At 34.4% G+C, this 27,677-nt stretch overlaps 1 protein-coding gene across 6 annotated transcripts in view; it reads left to right on the top strand.

The window, feature by feature from the left end:
- Positions 1-27,677, top strand: part of KATNIP (katanin interacting protein) — a 252,434-nt gene that overhangs the window by 101,503 nt on the left and 123,254 nt on the right. For all 6 annotated transcript variants that reach the window (XM_074282774.1, XM_074282775.1, XM_074282778.1 and 3 more), the window contains exons 4-7: positions 958-1,034; positions 12,319-12,488; positions 15,982-16,079; positions 24,809-24,937. In XM_074282774.1, the coding sequence (XP_074138875.1) occupies positions 958-1,034; positions 12,319-12,488; positions 15,982-16,079; positions 24,809-24,937 (474 nt within the window). The remainder of the gene's footprint in view (positions 1-957; positions 1,035-12,318; positions 12,489-15,981; positions 16,080-24,808; positions 24,938-27,677) is intronic.

Here is a 27,677-nt window from a genome sequence, read left to right as displayed (position 1 = left end):
TGTTCAGTGGAGGAAGGTCAGATAATACAGGTTTGACTTGATGTGATAGGCAATAGAAGGTCATTGAATTTAGTAAAGTATCTTCTGTACATATCATTGTGTTAGGGATACAATAAAAAGTACAATACTGATCCATCTTACCTGAAACACTTGCTATGTGAACTTAGGTAAATCATGTAACCTTAGTTGCCTCAGTTTCCTCATCTGCATAACCTCATACATTAATTTATCTGCCTTCTCAATGATATAAGAAAGGAGGGAAGGAGATTGAAAATTTGAAACTCAAAATTTTAAAAGATGAATGTTAAAAATGGGTTTTACATGTAATTGGGAAAATTTCTTTTTAAAAGAAGACTAATTTACAGAGAATAGTTGCTAGACAAATTAAAATGAATAGAGACACAGAAAGGACACTGGATTTGATTAGAATGGTAATTAATAATTGCCAAGAGAGCCAATGTGTAACAGAAACCAGATTATGAACCTGTGAGTTCAATGGCTTAAGGAATTTACTACTCCTAGAAAGGAAGCTCCTTTTACAAATGCAAGTTGGTACCTTCTCTGCCCCTTTGCAGAGGGGTTATACTTTAGGTTGCCAAACTCCTGTGTGGCTAACACCAGATTAAAATGTAATTGCAAAATGTTTAACAAATAAAATTGCAATACAACATAAATAAAGTTAATTTCTGATGTTCTAAATTAATTTGTGACTAGCAAAGGAGATTAAATTATATTAATCTTTTTCAGAGATCAAAAAAGTTGGAAAGTTAGAAAAGACCCATTAAATCACCAGACTTTCTCATGGGATTGTTTGCTGTAGAATGTTTTTCAGCTATGTGTTCAGGGAATTGTGCTTTCGTCAAAAGCTCTCTCAGTGTTTACATGGAGCATGAGACCTTTCCATTAGTAATGCTCTTCTTTAACAAATGTTGTTTTTTTTTGTTTTTTTCATTTTAGGGTTATACTAAAGACATGGTGACGGACTTTGATGAGAAACATGATGAATATTTAATATTGCTTCAGCAGAGAAATCGGTAAGATAGAGTCACAGTTCTTACTGGGTTGCAAAGCACATATATTATTTTCCCCAAATAGGCAACATTTTAGAAGACAGCATTACAGTAAAAATTACATTTTTTTTACTCATGGACTTAGAATTCAGCTTTAGAATTGGCCAACTTGGAAAAAAAATACACTGAAGAAAGTAGAATTGGCCAAGTAGATAGAAAAGGAGATGCAAAAACTAACTGAAGAAAATAATTACTTAAAAATGATAATTGAGAATGTGAAAGCTAATGACTCTATGAGAAATCAAGAATCAAAGTCATTGAAGCTTTTACTATCTAAGCTTCTGTTTTTCCTCTAATTCATTTACTGGCACTTTTAAGTTTTAACAAACTCTTACATCATTGCTGGGTTTTGCGTTCATGAAGAGACACATTTTGACAGCATATGTGAGAGTACAATTTGTAGGATCAGTCTTCTTGGTTTTCTCTGTCTAATTATTAAATAACAAGACTAAAATTCATAGAGCAAGATATAAATCTGATTCTCATGACCTGCCTCCCTAACCCAAACAAAAAATTATCTCTTTCAGCTGATGATCTTTGTACTCATCTTATCCACTTGCCTTATTTTGTTTTATCTTATTAACTTATTTGTAAATCTTCAAGAGTGTATCTCTTATTTATTTTTGTCTTCCCCCTCCTCAGCAACTTTTATAAATGTGTACACTTAGTAGATGCTTAATAAAAGTTTGATAAATAACTATACAAAATTTTTTCTAGCTCCTCATCAATTATCATGTGGAAAAGTACTTTAAAGTAGAAATTGTAAACATTCTTGTTGTGTAAAAATTAATTCACTTTCCATTCAATTTAAAGGAGACTGAGTTATTAATTCAAAGTGCCTGGGATGAAATCTGTCTCTGGGATTATAATAATAAAATAATAATAGCTCACAATAAGCATTTTATAGTTTCAAATCATTTTATGTACTGGCAGATGTGAAGCTTTTGAAGTTTGATTTTAGCAGATGCGATAGAGGACAGGAAAGTTACAGGATTCAAAACAGTATTGCCTGGTTTGAAAGAAGTTTTATTTCTAACAAGTCTTATCAGGGTTAGAATTTTTAAAAAAAAATTTCTAACTCACTGCTGTTTGCTTTTAGATGGAATAGTAAGCATTCTGTAATTGGAAGAGCCTGCTGCTATTTCCTTGGGCTTCTTACAGGAAGAGGCCTTGTGACTCTAGTGAGGAAAAATTTAAGATAACCTTGTGTATCATTAGAATATCTTCTGAAGGAATACAGCTGTGCTGCAGTCATTTTTAACATCTTGTGGCTATTTAAAACCGGAACAGAGCCAATTTAATGTTGACCAGGCTGATTTAAAGCACACTGAGAAGCTAGGTTCTAGAATAGGCTCTTGGAAGCTAACTTATGATCTCAGGAAAGTTTCTTAGCCCTTCTGGGCTAGTGTCCTCATTTAAAAAGCAATGTAGTTGACAAGATGACTTCTAATATCCCTCCCAGTTTTAGCATTGTGATCAGAAATATCACTTTCTGATAAAGGTTCCCTATGCAATACCTTAGCAGGACCAGATTTGGAGTATTGTATCATTAACTCTGTTATGTCCAGAGTATGGCCACCAGGATATAGAGAGAACTTCAGATTAAGGTTCAAAGGGACTTTCCTATGGTCAGGAATCACAAAATCAGAATTTCAAAGCTGCAAGAGATCTCAGTGGACCATAAACTTAAAGCAATCTTCCTATATCAGACTCAACAAGTAGTAACTTGTTGGAAAGGGAAGCAGAAAAATTGACTGAAGAAAACAGCTTTTTAAAAAATGAATTGGCCAACTTAGAAAAAAAATACACTGAAGAAACTTTAAACTTATTTAAAAGTATAATTGACCAAGTAAATAGAAAAGGAAATACAAAAACTAATTGAAGAAAATAATTACTTAAAAATGATAATTGAGAAAGTGAAAGCTAATGACTATGAGAAATCAAGAATCAATCAAAGTCATTGAAATAAACTCCAAGGAATTGTAGTCACATTCTAGAACTGTGAGGTCAGGAACAAAATACTACAAGCAGAAACAATTCAGATATCAAGGAGCCACAGTCGGGATTACACGAGATTTAGCAGCTTCTACATTAAAGGGCTTAGAATATAATTTTATGGAAAGCAGAGGAGCTTGGATTACAGTAAGGACCGACTGTCCAGGAAAACTGAGCATAATCTTTCAGGGGAAAAGATGTATGTTTAATGAAATGAGGAACTTTCAAAATTTTTTATGAAAAGACCAGAGCTGAACAGAAAATTCAGTCTTCTAATATAAGACTCAAGAGAAGCATAAAAAGTTAAACAGGATAGAAGAAAAAACAACAAGTTATTCAATACGATTCAACTGTCTACATCCATACTTAGGAAGATGATACTTTTAACTTCTGAGAACTGTATCTCTATTTGGGTAGTTATAAGGTATAAGGATACCTATACAGAAGATATAGCTATAACTTTGATGTGATGATATTAAAAAAAATTAAGGGGTATAAAAAAAGATTGTACTGGTAAATGAGAAAAGAGGGAGGAAGAATGGGATAAACTCGCATGAAGAGACATGAAAAACCTATTTTAGTAGAGAGAAAGGAAAGGATAAGCATCGTTTGATCTTATCTCATCAGATTTGACTCAGAAAAGGAATAACATACACACTCAATTGGGTACAGAAATTTATCTTATTATATAGGGAAGTAGGAGTGGAAAGGAGAAAACAAAGAGAAGGCAGAAATAGAAGAAGAAAGAAGAAAGAAAAAGAGTTATTGATAGAAGGGAGAACAGATTGAGGGAGGTGATAGTCATTAGCAAAACATTGGTTTGGAAGGACAAGGTGAAAGGAGATAGAAAAGTATAAATCAGGGAAAAAAGGATGAAAGGAAATTCACAATAATCATAACTGAATATGAATGCGATGAACTTTTCAATAGAATGGAAATGGATAGCAAAGTGAATTAAAAACCAGAATCCTATAATATGTTGTGTACAAAAACACATTTGAAACAGAGAAATACACACAGAGTAAAGATAAAAAGGTGGAGCATAATATATTATTTTTCAGATAAAATAAAAAAACAGGGAAAGTAATCTGGATTTCAGACAAAACAAAAAACAAAAAAGAAATCTAATTAAAAGAAATAAGAAAGAAAGGCTAAAAGGCCTTATAGAAAATGAAGTAATATCAATACTGAACATATATGCACCAAGTGATATATCATCCATATTTTTAGAGAAGTTGAGTTAAAGGAAAACACAACAAAATGAACTGATAGGGGATTTCAATCTTCTCCTATCAGACCTAGAACAGTCTAACTACAAAATAAATAAGAAAGAAATTAAGGAAGTAAATAGAACTTTAGAAAAGTTAGATATTATAGGACTGTAGAGAAAACTGAATGGAAATAGAAATGAATATGCCTTTTCTCAGCAGTATATGGCACCTTATACAAAAATCATAAAATATCTCAGTCAAATGCAGAAAAGCAGAAATGTTAAATGCATCCTTTTCAGATCATGAGGAATAAAAAAATATGCGTAATAAAAGTATGGAAAGATAGACTAAAACTTTATTGGAAACTAAATAATCTAACTCTAAAGAATGAGCAGGTCAAACAACAAATCATAGAAACCATCAATAATTTCATCAAAGAAAATGACAAAAATGAGACAATATACTAAAACTTAAAGGATGCAGCCAAAGCAGATCTCTCTAAATGTTTACATGAATAACATAGAGAAAGAAGAAATCATTGAATTGGCTATGCAACTAAAAAAGCAAAAAAGCAAATTAAAATTCTCCTATTAAATACCAAATTAGAAATTGTGAAAATCAGAGGAAAGGTTAATAAAATTAAAGAAAACTGTTGAACTAATAAGTAAAACTAAAAACTTGTTTTATGGAGAAAAATATTAAATAGTTAAACTTATGGTTAATTTTATTTTTAAAAAGAAAGAAAAAAATTACCCTTATGAAATTAAAAATTAATAGTATGAAAAATGAAAAGGCTTAATTCACTGCCACTGAAGGCAAAATGTAAGTAATAATTATGAGCTATTTTGCCTAACTATATGCCAATAAATCTGTCCATCTTTAAATAAAATGGGTGAATATTTACAAAACTATAAAATGCTCCGATTACAGAAAATGAAATAAAATACTTAAATAACCCTGTTTTACAAATGAAATTGAACAATCCATCAATGAATTCCCTAAGAAAATATCTCCAGGGCTAGATGGACTTACAAATTAATTCCACCAAACATTTAAAAAACAATTAATTCCAGTACTCTCTAAATTATTTAGAAAAACAAGCCCAATAAGAGTCCTTCCAAATTCCTCTTATTTACCAAATATTGTGCTAATGCTTAAACCAGGAAAAACCAAAACAAAGAAAGAAAATTATAGACTACTTTTTGTAATAATTATTGATGTGAAAATTCTAAATAAAATGTTAGTAAAGAAAGTTTACAGTAGTTTATAATGAGGGTAATTCACTCAGACCAGGTGGAATTTATCTCAGGAATACAGGGCTGATTCAATATTAGGAAAACTATCAGTATAATTGACATATTAATCACAAAACTAACAAAGCATATGATTATTTTAGTAGATGCAGAAAAAGCTTTTGACAAAATACAGCACCCATTTCTATTAAAAACATGAGTCATCATAGGAATAAATGGAGTTTTCCTTAAAATAATAAGTGTATTGATCTAAAACCATCAAACATCAAACATTTTATGTATAATGAGGGTAAGCTAGGACCATTTCCAGTAAGATCAGGCCCATTATCACCACTATTCTTCCTTCCTTCCTTCCTTCCTTCCTTCCTTCCTTCCTTCCTTCCTTCCGTGAGGCAATTGGGGTAAAGTGATTTGTTCAGTTACATAGCTAATAAGTATCAAATGTTTGAGGCTAGATTTGAACTCAGGTTCTCCTGACTTCAGGTCCTATGCTCTATCCAATGTGCCACTTAGCTGTTCCTGTTTTTCAACACTGTACTAGAAATGATACTTTTAACAATGGGAGAAGTAAAAGAAATTGAAGGTTTTAGAATAGGTAATGAGGAAACATTCTTTGTATCTTTGATGATTCAAACATCATTTGCAGATGATATGATGGAATACTTAAAGAATCCTAGATAAACTACTAAAAACTACTTGAATCAATTAACAACTTCATCAGTGTTACAAGATATAAAATAAACCCCCATAAATTATCAGCATTTCTTTATATTACTAACAAAACCTAACAGCTAGAGATGGAGAATTCAATTTAAAATAACTATAGACAATATAAAATATTTAGTAGTTTACCTGCCAAGACAAACCCAGGAACTGTATGAATTCAATTACACAACACTTTTCACACAAGTAAAGTCAAATCTAAACAACTGAACTCATAGGTAGGCCAAGCTAAAATAACAGTTCTACCTAAGTTAATTTTCTTATTCAGTAAGTACCATGTCAATCAAGCTGCAAAGAAACTATTTTATAGAGGTAGAAATATTATATTAACATTTATCTGGAAGAATTAAAGATCAAGAATATCAAAGGAATTAATGGGAAAAAATGCAAAGGAAGCCATACCAGATTTAAAATTACTGTAAAGTAGCCATTTACTGTAAAGTAGCCATCATCAAAACCATTGGATATTGGCTAAGAAATAGAATGGTGAATCAGTGGAGTAAATTAATACATAAGACATCATAGTAAATGAGTACAGCATTTACTGTTTGACAGACCCAAAGATTCCAGCTTCTGGGATAAGAATTCAATATTTGACAATAAGTGCTGGCAAAACTGGAAAATGGTATGAGAGAAAGTAGGCATAGACCAATATCTCATACCATATATCAAGATAAGGTCAAAATGGGTACATGATTTAGACATAAGCAAATTAGCAGAGCAATGAATAGTTTACATGCCAGATCTATAGCGAAGAGAAGAATTTATGATTAAACAAAAGATAGAAAAAAGTATGAAATGCAAAATGGATAATTTTAATTACATTAAATCAAAAATACATTGTATAAACAAAACCTATGCAACCAAGATTAGAAGGAAAGTAGAAAGATGAGAAACAATTTTTTGGTCTCATTTCTCAAATATATAGAAAATTGAGTCAATTTTATAAAAATACAATTCATCCCCCAGTTGATTAATGGTCAAAGGATATGAATAGGTAGTCTTCAGATGAAGAAATTAAAGCAATCTATGTCATATAAAAATGCGCTAGATCAGTATTGATTAGAGAAATGCAAGTTAAAACAGCTCTGAGGTAGTTCCTCACATCTTTCAGATTGGCTAATATGATAGAAAAGAAAAATGAAAAGTGGAAAAGATCTGCAAAAATTGGGATACCAAGGCATTGTTGATGTAGATATAAACTGATCTAGCCATTTTAGAGAGCAATTTGAAATTGTGCTCAAAAGGTCATAAAAATCTGCATATCCTTTGACCCAGCAATATTACAAGCTGTATATCATAGAGACATAAAAAAGGGAAAAGGATGCAGTCTTATGACTAGTTAATTGTGCTAACAGAGTTTCAGTTTAAAGAAAATCTTAACAGTTATTGTCAAGCATTAGTTTTGTAAATTTAGTTTTTAATAACTTAGTTTTATATATCAGTTTTCTTAAAATGAAATACTTTATCTAGATCAAGTTCTATCTCTACAAGAACTTTAATTCATAATTTCATTCATTCCTTCTTTCATTCCTTCCTTTCTTCATTCAGATTTTTTCATTATTTAGCATGACATGAGCCCAAACACTAGAAACAATCTCCCCATCCTTACTTTTTCCATTTCTTTCCAAATAACTAGACCATTGGTTTATACAAGGAAATTTTCTTCATTCTAATCAGCAATTTGTTCTGTTGGCTCCATTTTGTAAGTCAGATATTTGATCTGTTTGTTCATTATTGTGCTTTGTAAACTGACTATAAACTGATCTTTCACTTCTTTTGGGTTCTTTAACTTTCACACTCTTAGTCTTAACTGCTAATTCTTCAGGCATACTACAAATGAAAGAATGGTTTATGAAGAATCTTCTCAGGGACTTAGCAATTGGTTAGATGGCCTGTCATGTTTTTGTTTATGGGTTTTGATGTTTATTTATTATTATATTTGCCCCTTGTTGTGGATATTCTGTGTCCTGAATTGCAGATTAGACACAATATCTTAGTAATACTGATGCCACAACCTTCCCGAACCATCCTGATGTTATTCAATTTGATTAAATTCAGTAGGTCAATATTAAAAGCCTATTATATAGAAAACTTAAGAGTTACACTTAACAAATTATCAAAGATAACAAAATGGAAATAGTCAATTGGGATGATCTGTAGAAAGACAGGCACATTTCACACAATTAGTGGAGGTATGATTTGATTCACCTGTTCTGGAAAGTTATTTGAAATTATGCCAAAAAGTGATAATGTATCATATCCTTTTGACCTCTGCTAGGTATATACTTCAAGAAAGACAAAGTTAGAAAGAAATGTCCCATTTACACAAAATATTAAAGTGCACTTCTTGTAGTAGCAAAGAATTAGAAACAAAGTAGATAGTCCAGTATTTGAGGAATAGCTAAACAAGCTGTGGTACATAAATATAATGAGATAGTATTACACAATGCCCTTTGATCCAGCAGTGTCTCTACTGGGTCTGTATCCCAAAGAAATCATAAAAAAGGGAAAAGGACCCACATGTGCAAAAATGTTTGCAGCAACTCTTTATGCAGTAACAAGGAACTGAAAATTCAATCCATGCCTATTAGTTGGGGAATGGCTAAGTTATGGTATACGAATATAATGGAATATGATTCTATAAGAAATGAGGAGCAGAGTGATTTCAGAAAAGCCTGGAAATACTTACTTGAACTGATGCTGAGTGAATTGAACATAATTAAGAAAACATAGTACACAGTAACAAAAAAGTTATAAGATGATCAACTGTGATGGAATTAGTTTTATTCAACATTAAGGTGATTCAAGGCAATTCAAAGCAATTCCAATAGACTTGGGATGGAAAATGCCAGTTAAATCTGGAGAAAGAACTGTGGAGACTGAATGCAGATCAAAGCATGTGTTTATACCTTTTTGTTGTTTGTTTTGCTTGTTTTTTTTTTTTTTTTTCCATTTTGATCTTATTTCTTTTGCATAGCATAACAAATATGGAAATATGTTTAAAAGAATTGCACATATTTAACCTATATCAGATTACTTGTGGTCTTGGAGAGAAGGGAGGTAAAAGAGAGGGAGAAAAATATGGAATGCAAAATTTTACAAAAATGAATGTTGAAGCCTATCTTTACATGTATTTGGAAAAAAATAAAATACTACTAAAAAAGAAATAATAATATATAATAAAATATAGTTTATGCAAAGAATACAGAGAAAGACAGGATATAAGCCTTTATAGGAAATATAAAGTTAAAAGATCTAGGCCAAAAAAAAATAGATATATATGACTCCAATAATGTAAATGGAAAGAACAACAACAACAAAAAAGCAATGAAATACAATACTCTAGGAAAAAAAATTAGGGAAATATACCTCCCTTATTTGGAGGGGAACAAGTGGAGGATATGTTGATATAGAGATTAGGATGTGAAATTGTGAATCTCCTGTTAGAACTGGTTGATGTATTAGTTAGTTTTGTTGAACTGGTTTTAGTTTTTACTCTTCTTTTAATTTGTTGAAAAATACGATTTTCTAGATGGAGGAGGGAAATTGGGAGATTTAAAGTGCCTACCCCCCTCCCCCCTAAAAAAAACAAACTTTAAAAGAATAAAAAACAAAAAAAAGTCTCTTGTGTGCCTATAAAACAAAACAAACCTAATATATCATTCTGCTAAGTGCTGGGAATATAGTAACAGTCTCTGTTCCCTAGGAACTTACATTCTACTGTATCCAAAAGTGGACAGTGTGAGAGCTCTAGAAGGTAGCCTAGAACATTAGGAGGAGGAATCTGAATTCAGAGTCCATTTCTGGCCATTTATTACCTGGATGACCTTGTCTTGTCTGTGTCTCACTTTTCTCATCTGTAAAAATAAACAACCTTCAAAAGTCCCTTCTAGTTCTAATCTAGCAGCCACAAATGGGAAGACACATAAATACACATGCATAGATAGTGCATGCCTTGGTCAGCTAGGTGACACAGTGCACAGAGCACTGGGCCTGGAGTCAAGAAGACTTATTTTCCTGAGTTCAAATCTGGCCTCAGACACTTAGTAGCTGTGTGACCCTGAGCAAGACACTCATCTCTGTTTGCTTCAGTTCTTCATGTATAAAGTGAACTGGAGAAGGAAATGGTAAACCAATATCTTTGCCAAGAAAACCCCAAGACGGGTCATAAAAAGTTGTACATGACTAAAAACAACTGTACAAAAATAGAGCATGCCTTAGTGCGATACCCATATCAAAGGAGATCATATGTGTAAAGTAGTTAGTTCAATGCCTGGCACATGGTAAGAGCTTAATAAATGCTTCTTCTTACCCTTTCCTATATCCATACTGCCCATCCATACCCACAAGCCTCATCTGTCTCCTTCTCTATCCTTGCCTACAAAATGGAACAAACAACCTTTTCTTCCAAGAGAGAACAGTAGCATATACTCTGAATGTTCTCATTAAGTACCCTGGCTACGCAGTCCCAGATGGAACTGCTGATGTAAGCCACCAGCCTAGTTCTAGTTATGCTAAGTAGCAGAATTATAGTCAAATCTCCTGGGGCAATCCCATCTACACTCGCTTCCGTCACTGTTCCCTTTTAGGATTCTTTAAACTATCTGGTCTCCTGCAGAACTCCTCATTCCTCATACAGACCAATACCCGTCTTGTCCTTTTTTTCCTCTGGGGAACAGCAAGTATCTGTTCTCTGTTATTCAGTCTACTTATTCCTACATTAATTCCTACATTAATATAGGGCAGCAGTGTTGGAGTCAGATATTTCTGCCCTTATTTTTATGGGTATCTTGTCTTTGGAGAAACACTGTGTGTGGTCTAGTGGAAAGAGTGCCCGTTTGGAGTAAGCAGAACCTGACTTTGGCATCCACACTCAGGCATTGTCTAGGTGGCTTTGGGCAAAATACTTAACTGCTCTAATCCTCAGCTTCCTCTTCTACAAAAGGGGGGAATAATAATACCCTGGGTCCCTACCTCCAGAGAAGTTTTAGGCATCAAATGAAGCTAGATACTAATATGTATGAAGCATTTTGGAAACCTATAGATATGATTCATTTTCCCTTTATTGTTATTACTGCTATTAATATCATCATTGTGATTGTTCTTATTTTTCTGGGTAAGCAATGTATGAACAAATCTCAATTTAATCCAACCATTTTCCATTTTCCTCCCTTGCTGATGGAAAAGTGTATTCCAATTTCTTAGCAGGGTCTAAGCCTACTGTGAGCTTTCTGCCCATTTTGGCTGCACAGATATTTGTAGTTTAACAACTATTTTTTATCAAATGGCAAGATATTGTCTGGTAATGAAATTGAGGAACAAAACCAGTTGTATAAACACAGGAACTGCACTCAACACATTTCAGTTTTTCTGCCTCAGTTAAATGGATGGCAAGTATGTACAATTTAAGGACCGAAGGAAACCATAGGAAATGAACAGAGGACTTGGTCAACAGACTCTTGGAAGCAGTGAAGCAGAAGGAATTGGAAACTGCACTTTCATGCTACACATCAAGAAGTTGAGTGTCTGAGTCTTCATCAAAACAATAGATTGGACATAAAAAAGAAGTTATAGGCCTCACAAAAAGCCGCTCCAGAGCAAACAGTAGATTCTGCATGTACACATTATAGACGTGAATCCTGTTTTATATTGATATTTTTGCCAAATTAAAATGAGCGATAACTCCACTGGAAATAGCAATTTTTTAGTATGAGAGACAATGATATATGTAATAGCCTCCTCTGTATCTAAGTCACCCTGGGGTGAGAAATGTGAGAGTTCATTTTTATAATGTGTATTAAAATTATAATTAGAATAGAAGAAAATGCTATTGAAGTAGTCAGAATAGTCTCCCTCTTGCTGTTTCTCTGTGTGTAAAATAGGTCTCTTATAAATATGTTTGCATAAGAACAGCTGGGCCCCACAATTGCCTTCACTTAGATAGTTGTTAGCATTCAATCTATGAACTAGCATCCTTGCTGTCACTGGATACAGAAATGTCGACTTGTATAAGCCCTACTGTGTAGTCTCCCTCTTAGTTATTGATTATCATTTCTTTTCCAGGATATTAAAGCATTTGAAAACCAAGGACCCCATGCAACTAAGACTAGAACACTTAGAACAAGGATTTTCTGTGTATGTCAATGGAGCCAATTCAGAGCTGAAAACCTCTCCAAGAAAGGCCATTCTACCAGATTTCCCCAGAAGTGCATCACATGCAGAAGGAGCACACGGTAAGTTGGAGTTTCTTTTAAAACTTCAGAGTCATACTATACTAACTCATTTTAAAAATAATGTTTTAAGGGTTTCAGAACACATTTTCCATAATAATCCTATTAGATGGTGATAAAGGAATGTTTATTCTTTAATTTTACACATGAAGAACCTGAGGCTCACAGAGAATAACTCACTTGCCCTTGGTTCCACAAATAGTAAATGTCGGAGCTAAGAACTAAACCCCAGGTTCCCTTATTCTTAGACCACTGTTTTGTCCACAATACCATCTTGCTTCCTTTAATGTTTAGACAGGATTGCCTGAGTAAGCTTTCTAGACCAGGGCCTTTTCCACAGAGGAACGTGCCAGTAAAAACAATTCATATGACTAGCACAACTAGGGACAGCTAGGTGGCACGCTGGATAGAGTGATAGTCCTAGAGTCAGAAAGTTTTGTCATCCTGAGTTGAAATCCAGCCACAGACACTTACTAGCTGTGTGACCCTGGGCAAGTCACTTAACTCTGCTTCAATTCCTCATTTATAAAATGAGCTGGAGAGGGAAATGACAAACCATTTCCATGTCGTTGCCAAGAAAACCCCAAATGGGATTATGAACAGTTGGACTGGACTGAAACAACTGAACAATAACATATCTATGAATCCATGAGTTTGGCCTCCGACATAAAAGGGATTCTATCCCTCCCGATTTTTATCTTTTGTAGTTTACTCATGATTACTGTATTTACAGGTTTTTCAGGTCTCCTCACCTCAAAATAATGTGTTTGTAAGATGGCCAATCTTTTTTTGTCTATCTCATAAGACCTCATTGGGCCCCTAGTTTCTCCCTTCTCCCATCCATCGACCACACAGCTACCAAAGTAATTTTCTTAAAGCTTAAGTCTATTCCACTCTTACTCAATAAACTGTGCCACCGTATTTGCCTCAGGGATTGAATACAAATCCTTATGTCTGGTATTTTAAAGCCATTCTCATGTTGGATTCACTCCATCTTTTCAGCTTTATTCTGTTTTGTTCCTCTTTTTGCATTCTACTGATCCAGTCAAACTGACTTTGCTCTTTCTTTCTTTCTTTCTTTCTTTCTTTCTTTCTTTCTTTCTTTCTTTCTTTCTTTCTTTCTTTCTTCCTTCCTTCCTTCCTTCCTTCCTTCCTTCCTTCCTTCCTTCCTCCTTCCTTCCTTCCTTCCTTCCTTCCTTCCTTCCTTCCTTCCTTCCTTCCTTCCTTCCTTCCTTCCTTCCTTCCTTCCTTCCTTCCTTCCTTCCTTCCTTTCTTTCTTTCTTTCTTTCTTTCTTTCTTTCTTTCTTTTTTTCTTTCTTTCTTTCTTTCTTTCTTTCTTTCTTTTTTTAACTCCAATAGCATTTTATTTTCCCAAATACATACAAAGATAGTTTTCAATATTTACCTCTGCAAAACCTGGTGTTCCAAATTTTTCTCCCTCTTCCTCTCCCTTCCCCAAGACAACAAATAATCTAATAGATTAAAACTTGTTCAATTTTCCTAAATATATTTCCATATTCATCATGCTATGTTAAAAAAAAAAATCAGATCAGAAGGGGGAAAATTCAAGAAAATGAAAAAAACAACAAAGAACAAAAAAGGTGAAAAACACTGCTTTGATTTATATTTAGTCTCTATAGTTCTCTTTCTGGATGTAGATGGCACTTTCCATTACAAGTCTATTGGAATTGTCTTGAATTGTTGAAGAGTTAAGTCCATCACTGTTGATCACCATATAATCTTGTTACGTTGCACAATGTTCTCTTGCTTCTGCTCACTTCACTTATCATCAATTAGCTTTGTATGTCTCCCCAGGCTTTTCTGAAATCAGCTTGCTCATCATTTCTTATAGAACAATAATATTCTATTACATTCATATACCATTACTTATTCAGTCATTCCCCAACTAAGGGGTATCCATTCAATTTCCAGTTCCTTGCCACTACAAAAAAAGCTGCTACAAACATTTTTTTGCACATGTGACCTTTCTCAAATACTTCCATTACTTCTTTCACATTAGCTAACCCATAACTAGAAAACTTTTGTTTTCTTAAGTTCCTCTTTTCTCCCTTTTTCAATCCCTCCAGCTACTAGTAACTTTATCTTCAGAATTTCCTTTTATTTATTGTGTATATATTTTGCATAAATCTTTTATATATATGCTATCTTCTCTGATAGAAAGTAAATTCTTTGAAGGCAGGGATTATTTCGTTTTCTCAGTATCTAACACAGTGCCTAGCACATAGTAAGTACTTAATAAATGTTTTTATTTATTTATTTATTTGATTGATTGATTCACTCTACCTTTTTAGTTTATTCCAAATTGATGCTTAGTTCAACCAGAGCTTATGCAGTTACATGTGCAGTTCCATTTCCCAGAATCAAAACAAGACTAGGACCCAAGAATATAGCAGGGAAGCTACCCAGAAGCTTATGTCCCACTGCCTCTGTTTTTGTGACTGACTAGTTTGTATGCTGTTAATAAACCCTAAGGTTAGATTAGAAGTAGATAAGGTTATATTTTTGTTCTTTAAAACTACTGTTTTAGAAACTACAGTTCATGGACCCCTAATGGTTCTCCTTTTCCTTAGGATTCTAATAGTCTTAGCTGTTCCCTTTCATCTTTCTGAAAGCTCTAATCTGTAGTCTGCTCTTCTGTAAACATCCAATTTAGGGAATTTGGATAAAGAGTATGAATAAGTAAGAAGAATAATTAGAAGATCAAGAAATAAAGATAAGGAATGAAATTTTTGCTTTAAAGTTCCTGGAGAGAAGAAAGTAGTCTTTGTATGCATACATAAATTATTTTCAAAGACATGTGTTACTTTTCTAACCATCTCTTATACTTGAAGAAGCAGTATGGTATAATATAATGGTGTAGGGGTTGCAATGCAAATTCTTCTTCCCCTGCAGTCCTTTGCAGTATATTATCCAAACTCTTTGTCTCTCTCCAAAAGAATATGTAATAGATTCACAAGTTTTTGTGAAAAGGAATCAATATTTAGTTTATGTTAATATAAATAATGACTGCCATAAATTTAAAATAAATGTGAAATTTGGCTGTGAGGTCATTAAGATGATGAAAAAAACACCAGAATGAGATTTAGTTTATGGTCATAGTTCTGCTACTTATGTGGTCTTGAGCAAATAAGTCACTTATATCTCTGAACATCAGTCTTCTCAGCTGAAGGTGGGTTTGAAACCTGTTCCACCTATCTTTATAGAATTGCCATGAAAATAAAATTAGATTAAGTTTACAAAACTGTGAAATGCCATACAAAAAAATTTAAAGTGATGATGAATTTCAGAAAAATTCTAGTAGAGAACATCTTTATTATTGAAATGCCTTTTATTTATTTATTTTAGGGGAAAATAAATGATTTTCATGGTTTTAAGATTTTTGTCTTACTGGCTTTTCATTCAATACTGAAATGTAGAACTCTTAAAACTTGTGCCTTACAAGGAGCTCTCATTTTTTTTTATTTTTTTTTTTCAGATTCTGGAAGGAGACCTTTTTTTAGAGAAACAGAAGAAGCATTAAGCCGTGGTTCACGAACAGCACCTTGCAAAGTTCAGCGCAAAGGATGGCATCAGGTGTGGAAATGTAGGAGATAATTTCTGATGATAAAAAAAATAGCATTTTCTTTCAAATAATAAAATTGACTATTGTGGGATGTCATTAGAGCAGGATTTTGCCAAGCAAAAAGGGCATATGCACCTTGAGACATAATGGGCATACTTTGTGGGATGCTCTTGTCTGCCCTAGGCGGCAGATCAGCTGAAGATCAGAGATTCCCCGTCTTTGATTTTTTTATATACCTGGGACATAGTTTTTCTCTGCTTTGAGTTCATGGTACCACATCCCTATCTAATTGGGCCCACAGGAAGGGATGGCATGAGTGCCCAACTCTAAGGTGCTAGAAGCTGAATATATATTCTTGTATATATAGAATTATTCTTAATTTCTAGACAGAGTATCTAGAGCTAGAATACCCTATTTAGAATATCATATAGCCAGAAAAGAATTTTGGAAAGAACAATTTTAAAATCAAGACGCCTGAACTGAAATTAGACTTATTTTACTTACTGCTGTGGGACTTTGGAAAAGTCCCTTTAACTTCACTTAGGCTTAATTTCTTCATGTGTATTATTATCTGGCAATAGCACAAGAAGACTTGTAAAAGAAATAAAATTAGAAGATAATAAAAGGACTTTAAAAAAAGTCTTTAGTAGAACATAGGAAGGCTGAGGCTATATTTGATCTTAGCTCAAATAGTCCAAGGCATGATATTTGGAGAAAATGATACACTAATTATCTTAAAGACCATTGTGAATAAAGAATTCTGGAAGACTAAAAATTGCTATATAAATATGTGTTATTTTTTTTGTATGTGTGCCCTCAGAATAAAACTCATTACAATGGTACAGTCATCAATTCTAAGTGTAATGAGATGTTAATTGTGCACTTTCTTTATGTACTTTCTGCTCCTGTTTATATCTTCTACTCTATGGCTATTAATGAGAATTTCTTTGTGGTATTTTCATATGAAACTTGTGTTTAAAAGTTCCATTAAAAAATATAAAGTTGAACAGAGACTTGTTCTTCCTCAAGTGAGGAAATGATTTCAAGGTGAAAGGATAAGACTCTTTCTTATTTCTTCTCTTCAATTTCTTTTACTGGATCATCATTCCTAATTCATTCTCTAATTTTGTGTGTCTCTCAAGGTTCAGTTTCTTTTACTGGATCATCATTCCTAATTCACTCTCTAATTTTATGTGTCTCTCAGGGTTCTATCTTCGGCTCTCTTTTGCTCTTTCTCTTTCTCCTCTTGCTGACCTCATCAACCACAGTGGGTTCAATGAGAAAATGCAGAGGGCTATGAAATTTATATATATATATATATGTTCCTATTCTCTCTCCTGAGTCCTAGTTCCATACCACCTACTGACTATGGAATGTCTCTACCTAGATGTCACAAACATCCCAAGTCAATCCAACCAAAATAATTTATTATTTTCTCCATTCGTCAGAATACCTTATTTCACTTTAATTGCTATCTGATTTTTGTTGGTAGATAACACAATGATAGAATGTCACTGAGAGAAAGGTTTTTAGGCCATAAAGGACAAAAAGGCTTTTTAGAACAGGTTTTATGTCCTAAGGACAAACCTGAGAATGTTAAAGGTGCAAAGGACCCTAAAGAACATCTAGTCTAATCCTCTCATTCTGTAGAAAAGAAAATGGGTACCAAAAAAGATGGTGACTTATCCAAGAGCACCTTATGAGCAGCAGAATGAACACTAGACCTTTCAGCCATTAGCTATATGGATGTTTTTCATAGAATATGGGAACTTTCTCTAATTTATAGCAGTGGAAAATTGTGCTTATTTCACAGATTTGGGCTTTGGTTCAGGATCTTCATCATTTTTCTCCTACACTATTGCAATGACCTTCTGATTGGTCTTCCTGCTTCTAATTGGTCTCTCCCCTCTTCAATTCATTCCCCACTTAGTTGAGAAAGTAATATTCCTAACATTCATGTCTATGAATGTCTTTCACTATCCTTTGCAGAAATCATCAGGGATTTTCTGTTGCCTCTAGGATAAATATAAATTCTTTGATTTGTTATTTAAAGCCCTTCAAAATCTGACTTTTGCCTACCTTTCCAGCTTAATTATATATTATTTCCATTCATGTACTTGATGTTGCAACTAAATTGGCTTACTTGCTGTTCCCAAAATTTTGGATTTACTAAACAAACCATCCCTCCCTATCCCAGCTTATTAGAATGCTTATCTTCTTTCAGTGCTCCATTTACATATCTCACCTTCTATGAGAAGCTCCTCCTGAGTTTTTCTTTGTTAGTATTCTGGTCCTTCTCAGGTTATCATATATCTGTATACATACTGTATTTCTACTCTATAATGTAAACTTCTTGAGGGCAGAGGCTGTTTATTTTGTCTTTGTATTCCCAGCATTCATGCCTCTCTCATACATAGTAGTTAATAAATGCTTATTGAATGCCTTGGCATTTGTATAATTTACTTGCTCTTCACTGGTCTGATTTTCCCAGGAACTTATATCTGAGACCTAAAGGGGTATCTGAGGGAAACCAGGTAAAATTTATGCTTTAAATGTTTTTTACCTTATTGAAACAGAAGTAAACTTTTTCTGTTAAGTCATGCCTTTCCACCCGTAAGGAATTAGTAATGATGTGCATGGACTGTATATCTAGCCACAACAGACTGCAAAAGATATTGTGTTTTAAGCCCTGAAAGCTGATTTTTAGTAATTAGGCCGTAAGTCTTTCATTCTATAATTATGAACTGTATTTGAATCCTAGACTGTGACCAGATGCTTAAAACAAAAGACCGAACCTGATTTCAAGAAATTTTAATTTAAGATCAGTCTTTTGTAATCTCTTCCCATGGTACCTCATTTCCCAAAGTCTATACACGGTTCATTTCCTGTTTTCTCAGCGCATCCACAAAGATCAGGATGTCTAATCCCAGACAAAATAGAGTTGGGCTTCTGATACTGCAAAGATGTTGTAGCTGGGTATATATATACTCATGCTTCTACTTGACACTTTCTTTGCATCATGTTTAGGTGTTATACCCCTCTTCTGCTGTCAGTGGATTAAGATTTATGGTTGCTATAGCCTTGTAATACTTGGGTGGACAGCAGACTAATAAGCAGTACAGTCATTTACCAAACTCTGTCAGATTTGATGAACATCATCAAATGTTAACTTTAAATTAGTAGTGAAAGGATTAGCCTTCCAGCAATTTATTGCAGAGTGGGCTTTACTGAAAGTCTCTAAAGAAAGTTCACCCCAATTATTAAGCACTGATTTTACCTTCACTATAATGTCTTTTCAGTTTCTAATGGAGATTCAAATTGCCTAGTTATGATTCTCCAAGGAATACAGTTAAACTGAGTAAAGGATTTTATTTCCCTTTTTATTCTAGTTCACAATCAATAAGAGTGATTGTTCTGATATTATTAGTCTCATTTTTGTTGTTATTGTTATTTACTTGTTTCAGTCATGTCCAACTCTTCATGACCCCATTTGGGGTTTTCTTGGCAAAGATACTGAAGAAGTTTGTCTTATTCTTCTCCAGTTACTTTTACAGATAAGTAAACTCAGGCAAATAGGGTTAACTGACTTGCCCAGAGTCATAAAGCCAGTCAGTGTCTGAAACCAAATTTGAATTCATGTCAGAACATGAATCTCCTTGACTGAAGGCTCAGTACTCTTCCACTGTAGCACCTAACTACCCATTTTCTAGATGAGGAACCTGAGTGAGCAGCAAAGTGACTTGCTTATGATCACACAATAAGTAAATAGCAGAGCAAAACTTAGACTCTTGACTATCATATATTATTTTCATTACATCACAGCTGTCTATCTGTACTAATGAAGGTTTATGAAATAGCACAGAGAGATCAGGTGTTTATAACTTTCTGTAAAAGAGGACAGAGTCAAAAGCTATTATTTGATAACCACCAAATAATGCTCTAGGTCATAGAACTATAGATTTGAAAGTAGAGGGGACCTCAAAGACTACTGGGTTCAGTTCCCTCATTTTGCAGATGAGGAAATGGAGGAAAAGACAGGTTAAGTAACTTACCCGAGAGTGACACAACCAACAAATGTCTGAGGCAGGATTTATATCCAGCTCCAGTGCTTTATCCAGTAACAGTTGGTTTTGTTGTCATGAGGTAAATTTGGTACCTTGGCACTGGAGTACCCAGGCTCTACTTTGTCAATTTGTTTATGAGGTGTTGCTCCACAAAGTGATCTTTAGATATGTATTTATTTCACCAAATCAAGATTTTTATCTTCTGTATCTTTTTTATATTCTATCCACTGTAGTTTCCAGGACTTTTTATATAGTAGTTTCATTATTTCCTTAGTTGGCACTTAATAAATAATCAAACCTTTTAAGTTCTGGAAGTAATTTTTGTTTTTTAACATGATCTCACATATATTGTCTCATTTGATTTAAGCCTCACAGTAATTCTATGAGGTTGGTATATGCCAAATATTATTATCACCATTTTGCAGATAAGGAAACCAATAGTCAGAGAAATAGTGTGAGTTGTCTAATATCATATTGATGAGGTTTAGAATTGGGATAACTAAATGAAATTAGGGTTAATTGAGGTCTAGTGGCAGATTCGGGGTACAGGGAGTCAAATGGAGCTCCCCTGCAACCCCTTTGGATTTGGCGCAAGGATACAGAGTTAAATGAGGTGTAGTAGCGCAAGAGTCCCCTGTAAAGGAATTTATAGACCCGAAAACCTAGATTGATAAAAGAGGTTTATTTTGGGGTTTGGAAGTAAAGTTTAGTTAATAAAGTTGAAGATAGAGATAAGAAGGCACAGGAACAGGGATTCCAGTGGACAGAGATCCTTGGCATGCCAGGCATAAGGCTGCCATGTTTGGGACCTCTGCAAAAGAGAGGACTCCAGCTTGGCTCTTTTATAATAGGGGGCTTTGGCTACAAGCTGAAGGGGGCTTGTAGGTGGAGTTCCATGTTGGCTTTGGGCTGGGTTTCAGCCTGGGTTAGAATTAGAATTGAATTCTGTAGGTTTTGGGACTGAGCCTACCCCACCCAGATAACAAAGATGAAGTTGTTTGTGCTTGGGGTGGAGTCCCTTTCCTGAGGCAGCGTAGAAGGAGGTTTTCTCCTTTAAAGATTTTTCAGAGTTTTGGGGTTTCCTGATCAATATTAGCTTATGTGGTAGAACTTGAAAAGAACCAAGGGCCTATTCTAGTTTAGCAGTCTTTCCTCTATGCTTTTTTTTTTTTTTTTTACATATAATTCAATGATAGGTATACTTTTTGAATGAAAAAGGACTTTAGAGATAATCTTTCATAGCGCTCTCATCTTACAGTTGGGGAGCCTAAGGCTCACAGAGAAAAAAAACCCTATTCAAAGCTACACAGATAATTCACCATAGAAGTGACATTAGAACTTTGTTCTCCTGACTACCTATTCTGCGCTTTCTGTACTTGGGCAGATCACCTCACTTCTTGGTTAATAAGGATAATATCTGTAATACCTGACAGAACACTTGTGAGAATCACCTGGGGTAAGGTATGCAAAATACTTTGCAAACTTTAAAGTATTATGCAAATGTAAACTATTACTTTTCTTTCAGTTAATCTAGGTTCACATTCTCTTTATTAGATACTGTAGCAATAATAAGATCTTAACATCATGGATTTAGAGCTAGAGCTTAGAGGTCAACTAATCCAAATTTCTCATTTTGTGGGTGAAGAAACTGAGGCTGAGAGACATTGTGATTTTTCTTAAGGTCTCATAAATAGTAAATTGTGGAGAAAGGATTTCCTTTACAATCTCATATGTGATTTTTCTCACTTCTATTTGCTTCCTCCTTAAAGTGTCAGTTCATTGTGCTGGAGGGTTTTCTCTGGACTTCTTATTTTGTAAATAGCAATATAGTAATCTAGCTGTCCATTTCTTATCCCATCCTCTGAGCACATGAGCAATGTACCTCCTTTTTGACCTTGTAGATTATAGATTATAATAGATTATAGAAGTGCTTTATACCAGTTCTGTAGTGCAGGTTCATCAATGACTTTGGTGTAGCATCTATCTACTATTCATCTTTTTGTTCCTCTTTGGACTATGTCTAGGTTTAATTTTTCAGAGGTTCTGATGTTTTATGATTCACAGGCATATAGCATCACTGTAGAATTATTGATAATTTAAATGATGGCGTGTATAGTAGGGAGCCATTTGGAGTCATTGGAAGTGCAGTGCCATTTTCCAAATGTTGCCTACCTTATTTCCAGCTTCCTATTCACTTCTGAGCTTAGTTCATTGTCTGTAGCATATATCTAATACAAATGTTTTGATGGACTCAGAATCAAAAAATATTGATCTAATTGCACTCATAATCTGGGCAATTTGTATTCATCATCCATTTGATTTTTCCTTTGTGGATTACTAAATAAGTCTCTTTTTAGTGGCCATATATCTAAATAAATGAATACATAAATAAGTGGTAAATGTTTACTATGTGTTGGACATTATGCTAAGCACTAGAGATGCAAACATAGCAAAACAAACTCTGTCCTCAAGCAGTGAACTTTCTACTAGTAGAAGAAAACATACAAGATTTGGAAATGGCAAGGAATGACTTGGAGATCTGGTTCTGGGCAAGATAGAATACCACAAATGGGATGAGGTTGGTTCCAGGGACAGTCCATTGTTATGGTAAGAAGGAGAGGAGGAGATTTTAAGTGATGGCTGGAGTATAGGTTTGGAAATGCCCAGAGAATGATAATCTTTATGAGGTTTAGATTTGGGGAGCCCAAATGAAATTAGGGTTTCTGGTGATCAGGGAGTTAAATGAGGTCTAGTGGCAAGTTCAGGGTTCAGGATAGGTTTCCGTGCAAGGGTAGGGAATTTTGGGGACTCCCTACTGGGGACGCAAGAAGTTCTCTGTAAAGGAATTTACAGACCCAAAAACCTAGATTGATAAAAGAGGCTTATTATGGGGATGGGAAGTAAGGTTAAAGTCTGGTTAAGGAAACAGGTGAGGGTAAAGAGAGGATGGCACAGGAAAAAGTATTCCAGTGGACAGAGGCCCTTGGCATCTCAAGCATGGCATAGCTGGCATGTTTGGAACCTCTGCAAAGAGAGGATTTTAGTTTGGCTCTTTTTATAATGAGAGATTTAGCTAAAGGGGACCCATGGGTGGAGTCTCAAGTTGGTTCCTCCCTGAGTTTCTGCTAGGGCTAGAATTTGAATTGAATTCAATGGGTTTCTAGATTGAGTGGACCCCACCCAGATAACAAAGATGTAACTGTTTGTCCTTGGGACAAGGTCCATTACTGAGGCAGAGTTGAAGGAGATTTTCTCCTTTAAGGATTTTCAGAGTTTCAGGGTCCCTTCTTCACTCTGAAGAATTCTGGAGCTTGATATAATCCAAAGAAAATCATATGTAAACAGAAGCAGATAACTCTACCTTCTATATGAAGTCCCGACACCATTTCAACTTTGTCTATTGTATCCTCTGTGACAGTAATAAACATTTTCACTTACCTTTGGCAAGTATATATCTGTTTTATCTTTCACTTAATATTGATAAGAATAATAGTTGAATAGTTGTCTCTGTATTTATCAAAATATGCCACATATATAGGGTGCACCTATTGCATTTTGGTCTGCCAAATCAAATGCTTTTTGTAATCAACAATGAACCCAGAGGGATCTTGTATTCTCTGTACCTTGTAGTTATTTGCATAACTATGAATATGTAATCTTCAGTAGAAAACTGTCTGGGAAAACTGTTATTTTCCCTTCCATTGTCCTCTTCAAGGATATTTGCATAGAGCATTCTCACAAAGGTTTTATTGAGTGCAGAAAGTCAGCATGTGAGTTGGTAGTTGCTGATGTTATAATATTAGTGATTATTTTTCCATTCTTTGGAATCTTCCCCATTTTAGAGTCTCTTGAAAATCAGTCTCTGAGTGCCTTAGAAATTGTGTTGCCTTCAATACAAATTTCCTTTCAATATATTTAGGCAAGTTTAGGAAAGTTAAAGGAAATTTGTGATAGTATTTTCTTGAGTGCCATTTCCTCTCCAAGAACACAGGCACTAAGGTAGTAGAATCTAAATGTTGTAAATCTATTGTAATAAATGACAGAATACATCCCTGTAACTATGCTAAAGATATCTGTTCCATTTTAATTCTACTACTTGCGTGTTTTTCCCAGTTTTATTTACACATGTTTTTTCAATGACTTGATTTGTTAGGTCTAACAACTAGCTAATAATTCTGCTAGGCCCTACTAGGCACACCTTAAGGAGGCAAAGCTGTCTCAGAATAGTTTCCCACTTTGCTGGCTTATATACAGAATCTTAGAATATTCAAAGTGGGTAGAATCAAGAAGGTGGAAGAGGAAGCACTCAGTCAGGCTCTTCCAACATTTGTCCCCAAATATCTTTGAAATAATGCCTCAAGTTGAATTCTGGAGTGACAAAGCCAACAAAAGGTCAGAATGAGACATTCTTCCGGTCCTAGAAAACTTAGGAGGTTAGAAGGAGAGCTCTGTGACACAGGGGAGGCTGACCTGAAGCCAGTGTGGATGCATTAGCAGTGGGACAGGATGGCAGCAGCAGGAGCAGATCTGGGAGCTTCTCACAAACTTCAAATCTTATTGCTAAAATAGAACTAATGCTATGCAGTCCCTGTCCTCTAGCGGCAGTCTGCTGTATGAGAAGGGAATTTCACTGTTTAACTAAAAATTTTTTTTTTTTTTTCAATTTTCATTTATAGAAGTCTGTACAGATTAGAACTGAAGCTGGGCCTCGACTCTACCTTGACCCACCTGACTTGGCTGAGGATTTTGAAAGAAATCAGCAAGTGAACACCAAGACAAAGGATTTTCCTAGGGATTTTTCCCAGGTATGAATCTGCCATGGCATGAAACTAATGACCAGGCTTAGATAATCATAATAATAAGTGTAGCTCACAGTTTTAAAGGTTTTTAGGTATTGTGTTTACATTGCAGAGACCGGTTCTTGTTCTAATAATAATGTACGTTGACTAGCTAGAGGAGTTTAAACTTCTAGCTCTTTCCATATATAATTCTTTTCTCTTTCCTGATTATCATCTCATTTTATGAACATCACATTGAACTCCCATTGCTCCCCTTCGTATTTGGTATTTCTTAATCCTTCCTTAGAATTATTTTTGTACTTTTGTAATGTATTGTACAAAGCTAAGTTCAAGGATTGTCTCCTATCCAAGGGCCCATCCTGATCCTCCTGTTGCTAGAATCCTCCTCCAGAAAACTACTTTGTGTTCTATTCTGAATGGATAATTTGTGTTTACTTTTCTTTTTTTTTTTTAATTTCTTTTTTTATTTACAAAGCATATGCATGGGTGATTTCCCAACATTGACCCTTGCAAAACCTTTTGTTCCAAATTTTCCCTTCCTTCCCCTTACCCCCTCCCTTAACTGGCAGGTAGTCCAATACATGTTAAATATGTTGAAATACTTGTTAAATCCAATATATTTATACATATTTATACAGTTATTTTGCTGTACCAAAAAAAAAAAAATCAGATCAAGAAGGAAGGAAAACCAAAACTGAGAAAGAAAACAAAATGCAAGCAAATAACAACAGAGAGAGTAAGAATGCTATGTTGTGAACCACACTCAGTTCCCATAGTCCTCTCTCTGGGTGTAGATGGCTCTTTTCATCACTGCACAAGTGGAACTGGTTTGAATCATCTCAGTGTTGAAGAGAGTCACATCCATCAGAATTGATCATCATATAGTCTTGTTGTTGTCATATATAATGATCTCCTGGTTCTGCTCATTTCACTCTAAGTCTCTCCAGGCCTCTCTGAAATCATCCCATTGATTGATGGACATCCATTCAATTTCCAGTTTCTAGTCACTACAAAGAGGGCTGCCACAAACATTTTGGCACATATAGGTCCCTTTCCCTTCTTTAGTATCTCTTTGGGATACTGGATCAAAGGGTATGCACAGTTTGATAACTTTTTGGGCATAATTCCAGATTGTTCTCCAGAATGGTTGGCTCCGTTCACAGTCCCACCAACAATGTATTAGTGTCCCAGTTTTCCCGCATCCCCTCCAACATTCATTATTATCTATCTGACAGGTGTGTGTAGTGATATCTCAGAGTTGTCTTAATTTGCATTTCTCTGATCAATAGTGATTTAGAGCACCTTTTCATGTGATTACAAATAGTTTCAATTTCTTTATCTGAAAACTGTCTTTTCATATCCTTTGACCATTTATCAATTGGAGAATGGCTTGAACTATTATAAATTTGAGTCAATTATTTATATATTTTAGAAATGAGACATTTATCAGATCCTTTGGATGTAAAAATGTTTTCCCAGTTTATTGCTTCCCTTCTAATCTTGTCTGCATTAGTTTTGTTTGTACAAAAACTTTTTAACTTAATATAATCAAAATTATCTATTTTGTCATCAATAATGATCTCTAGTTCTTCTTTGGTCACAAATTCCTTCCTCTTCCACAAATCTGAGAGGTAAACTATCCTATGTTTTTCTAATTTGTTTATAATACCATTCTTTATGTCTAGATCTTGAACCCACTTTGACCTTATCTTGTTAGGAGTGGGTCTCTGCCTACTTTCTGTCATACTATACTAGTTTCCAATTTTCCCAGAAGTTTTTGTCAAATAGTGTCAAAAGGGGCTTTTAGGTTTGTCAACTACTAGATTACTATAGTCACTGACTATTTTGTTCTGAACCTAACCTATTCCACTGATCAACTAGTCTATTTCTTAGCCAATATCAAATGGTTTTGATGGCCGCTGCTTTATAATACAGTTTTAGATCTGTACAGCTAAGCCATCATCATTTGCTTTTCTCTTCATTAATTCCTTTGAAATTCTTGGACCTTTTGTTCTTGCAGATGAATTTTGTTGTAATTTTTTCTAGGTCAGCAAAATAGTTTCTTGGGAGTTTGATTGGTATAGCACTAAATAAATAGATTTGTGTAGGTAGTATGTCATCTTTATTGTATTCACTCAGCCTATGCAAGAGCACTTGATATTTTTCTAATTGCTTAGATCTGACTTTATTTGTGTGGAAAGTGTTTTATAGTTTTGCTCATATAGTTCCTGACTTTACCTTGGCAGATAGATTCCCAAATATTTTATACTATCAACAGTTATTTTAAATGGAATTTCTTTTAGTATCTCTTGCTATATTTATTTTTCTGTGTAGGCATCAATTCTTCCCAAGAGAACTTAAGCTTCTTGAGAGCAGGAACTGTTTTATTCTAGTCTCTGTATTCTCAGCTCTTAGAACCATACCTGACACATAGTAGGTTCTTAATCAGTGTTTATTCAAGCCTTTATCAAGCACTGACTAAGTACCTACTCCAGGGCTATAGTATTATGATTTTGAGCTGGAAAGGACTTTCTAGCCAAAGCTATTAATTTCTGAGTTGGGGAAACTGAGGCTCAGAGAGGTTAAGTTGGGTGCCCAAGGTCACATAGCTAGTAAGTGGCAAAGCCATTTGAACCTGAATCTTATGATTCCAAATCTAGCTCTGCTTTCACTGCATCACCCAGAGACATTCATTATTGAATATATGACAGTAGTAGATACAAAAGCTAAGTTAGTGAGCCATGAT

The sequence above is a fragment of the Sminthopsis crassicaudata genome, chromosome 1, assembly GCF_048593235.1.
Source record: "Sminthopsis crassicaudata isolate SCR6 chromosome 1, ASM4859323v1, whole genome shotgun sequence".
Classification (NCBI taxonomy): Eukaryota; Metazoa; Chordata; class Mammalia; order Dasyuromorphia; family Dasyuridae; genus Sminthopsis; species Sminthopsis crassicaudata.
This window is presented reverse-complemented; position numbering and strand designations above follow the sequence as displayed.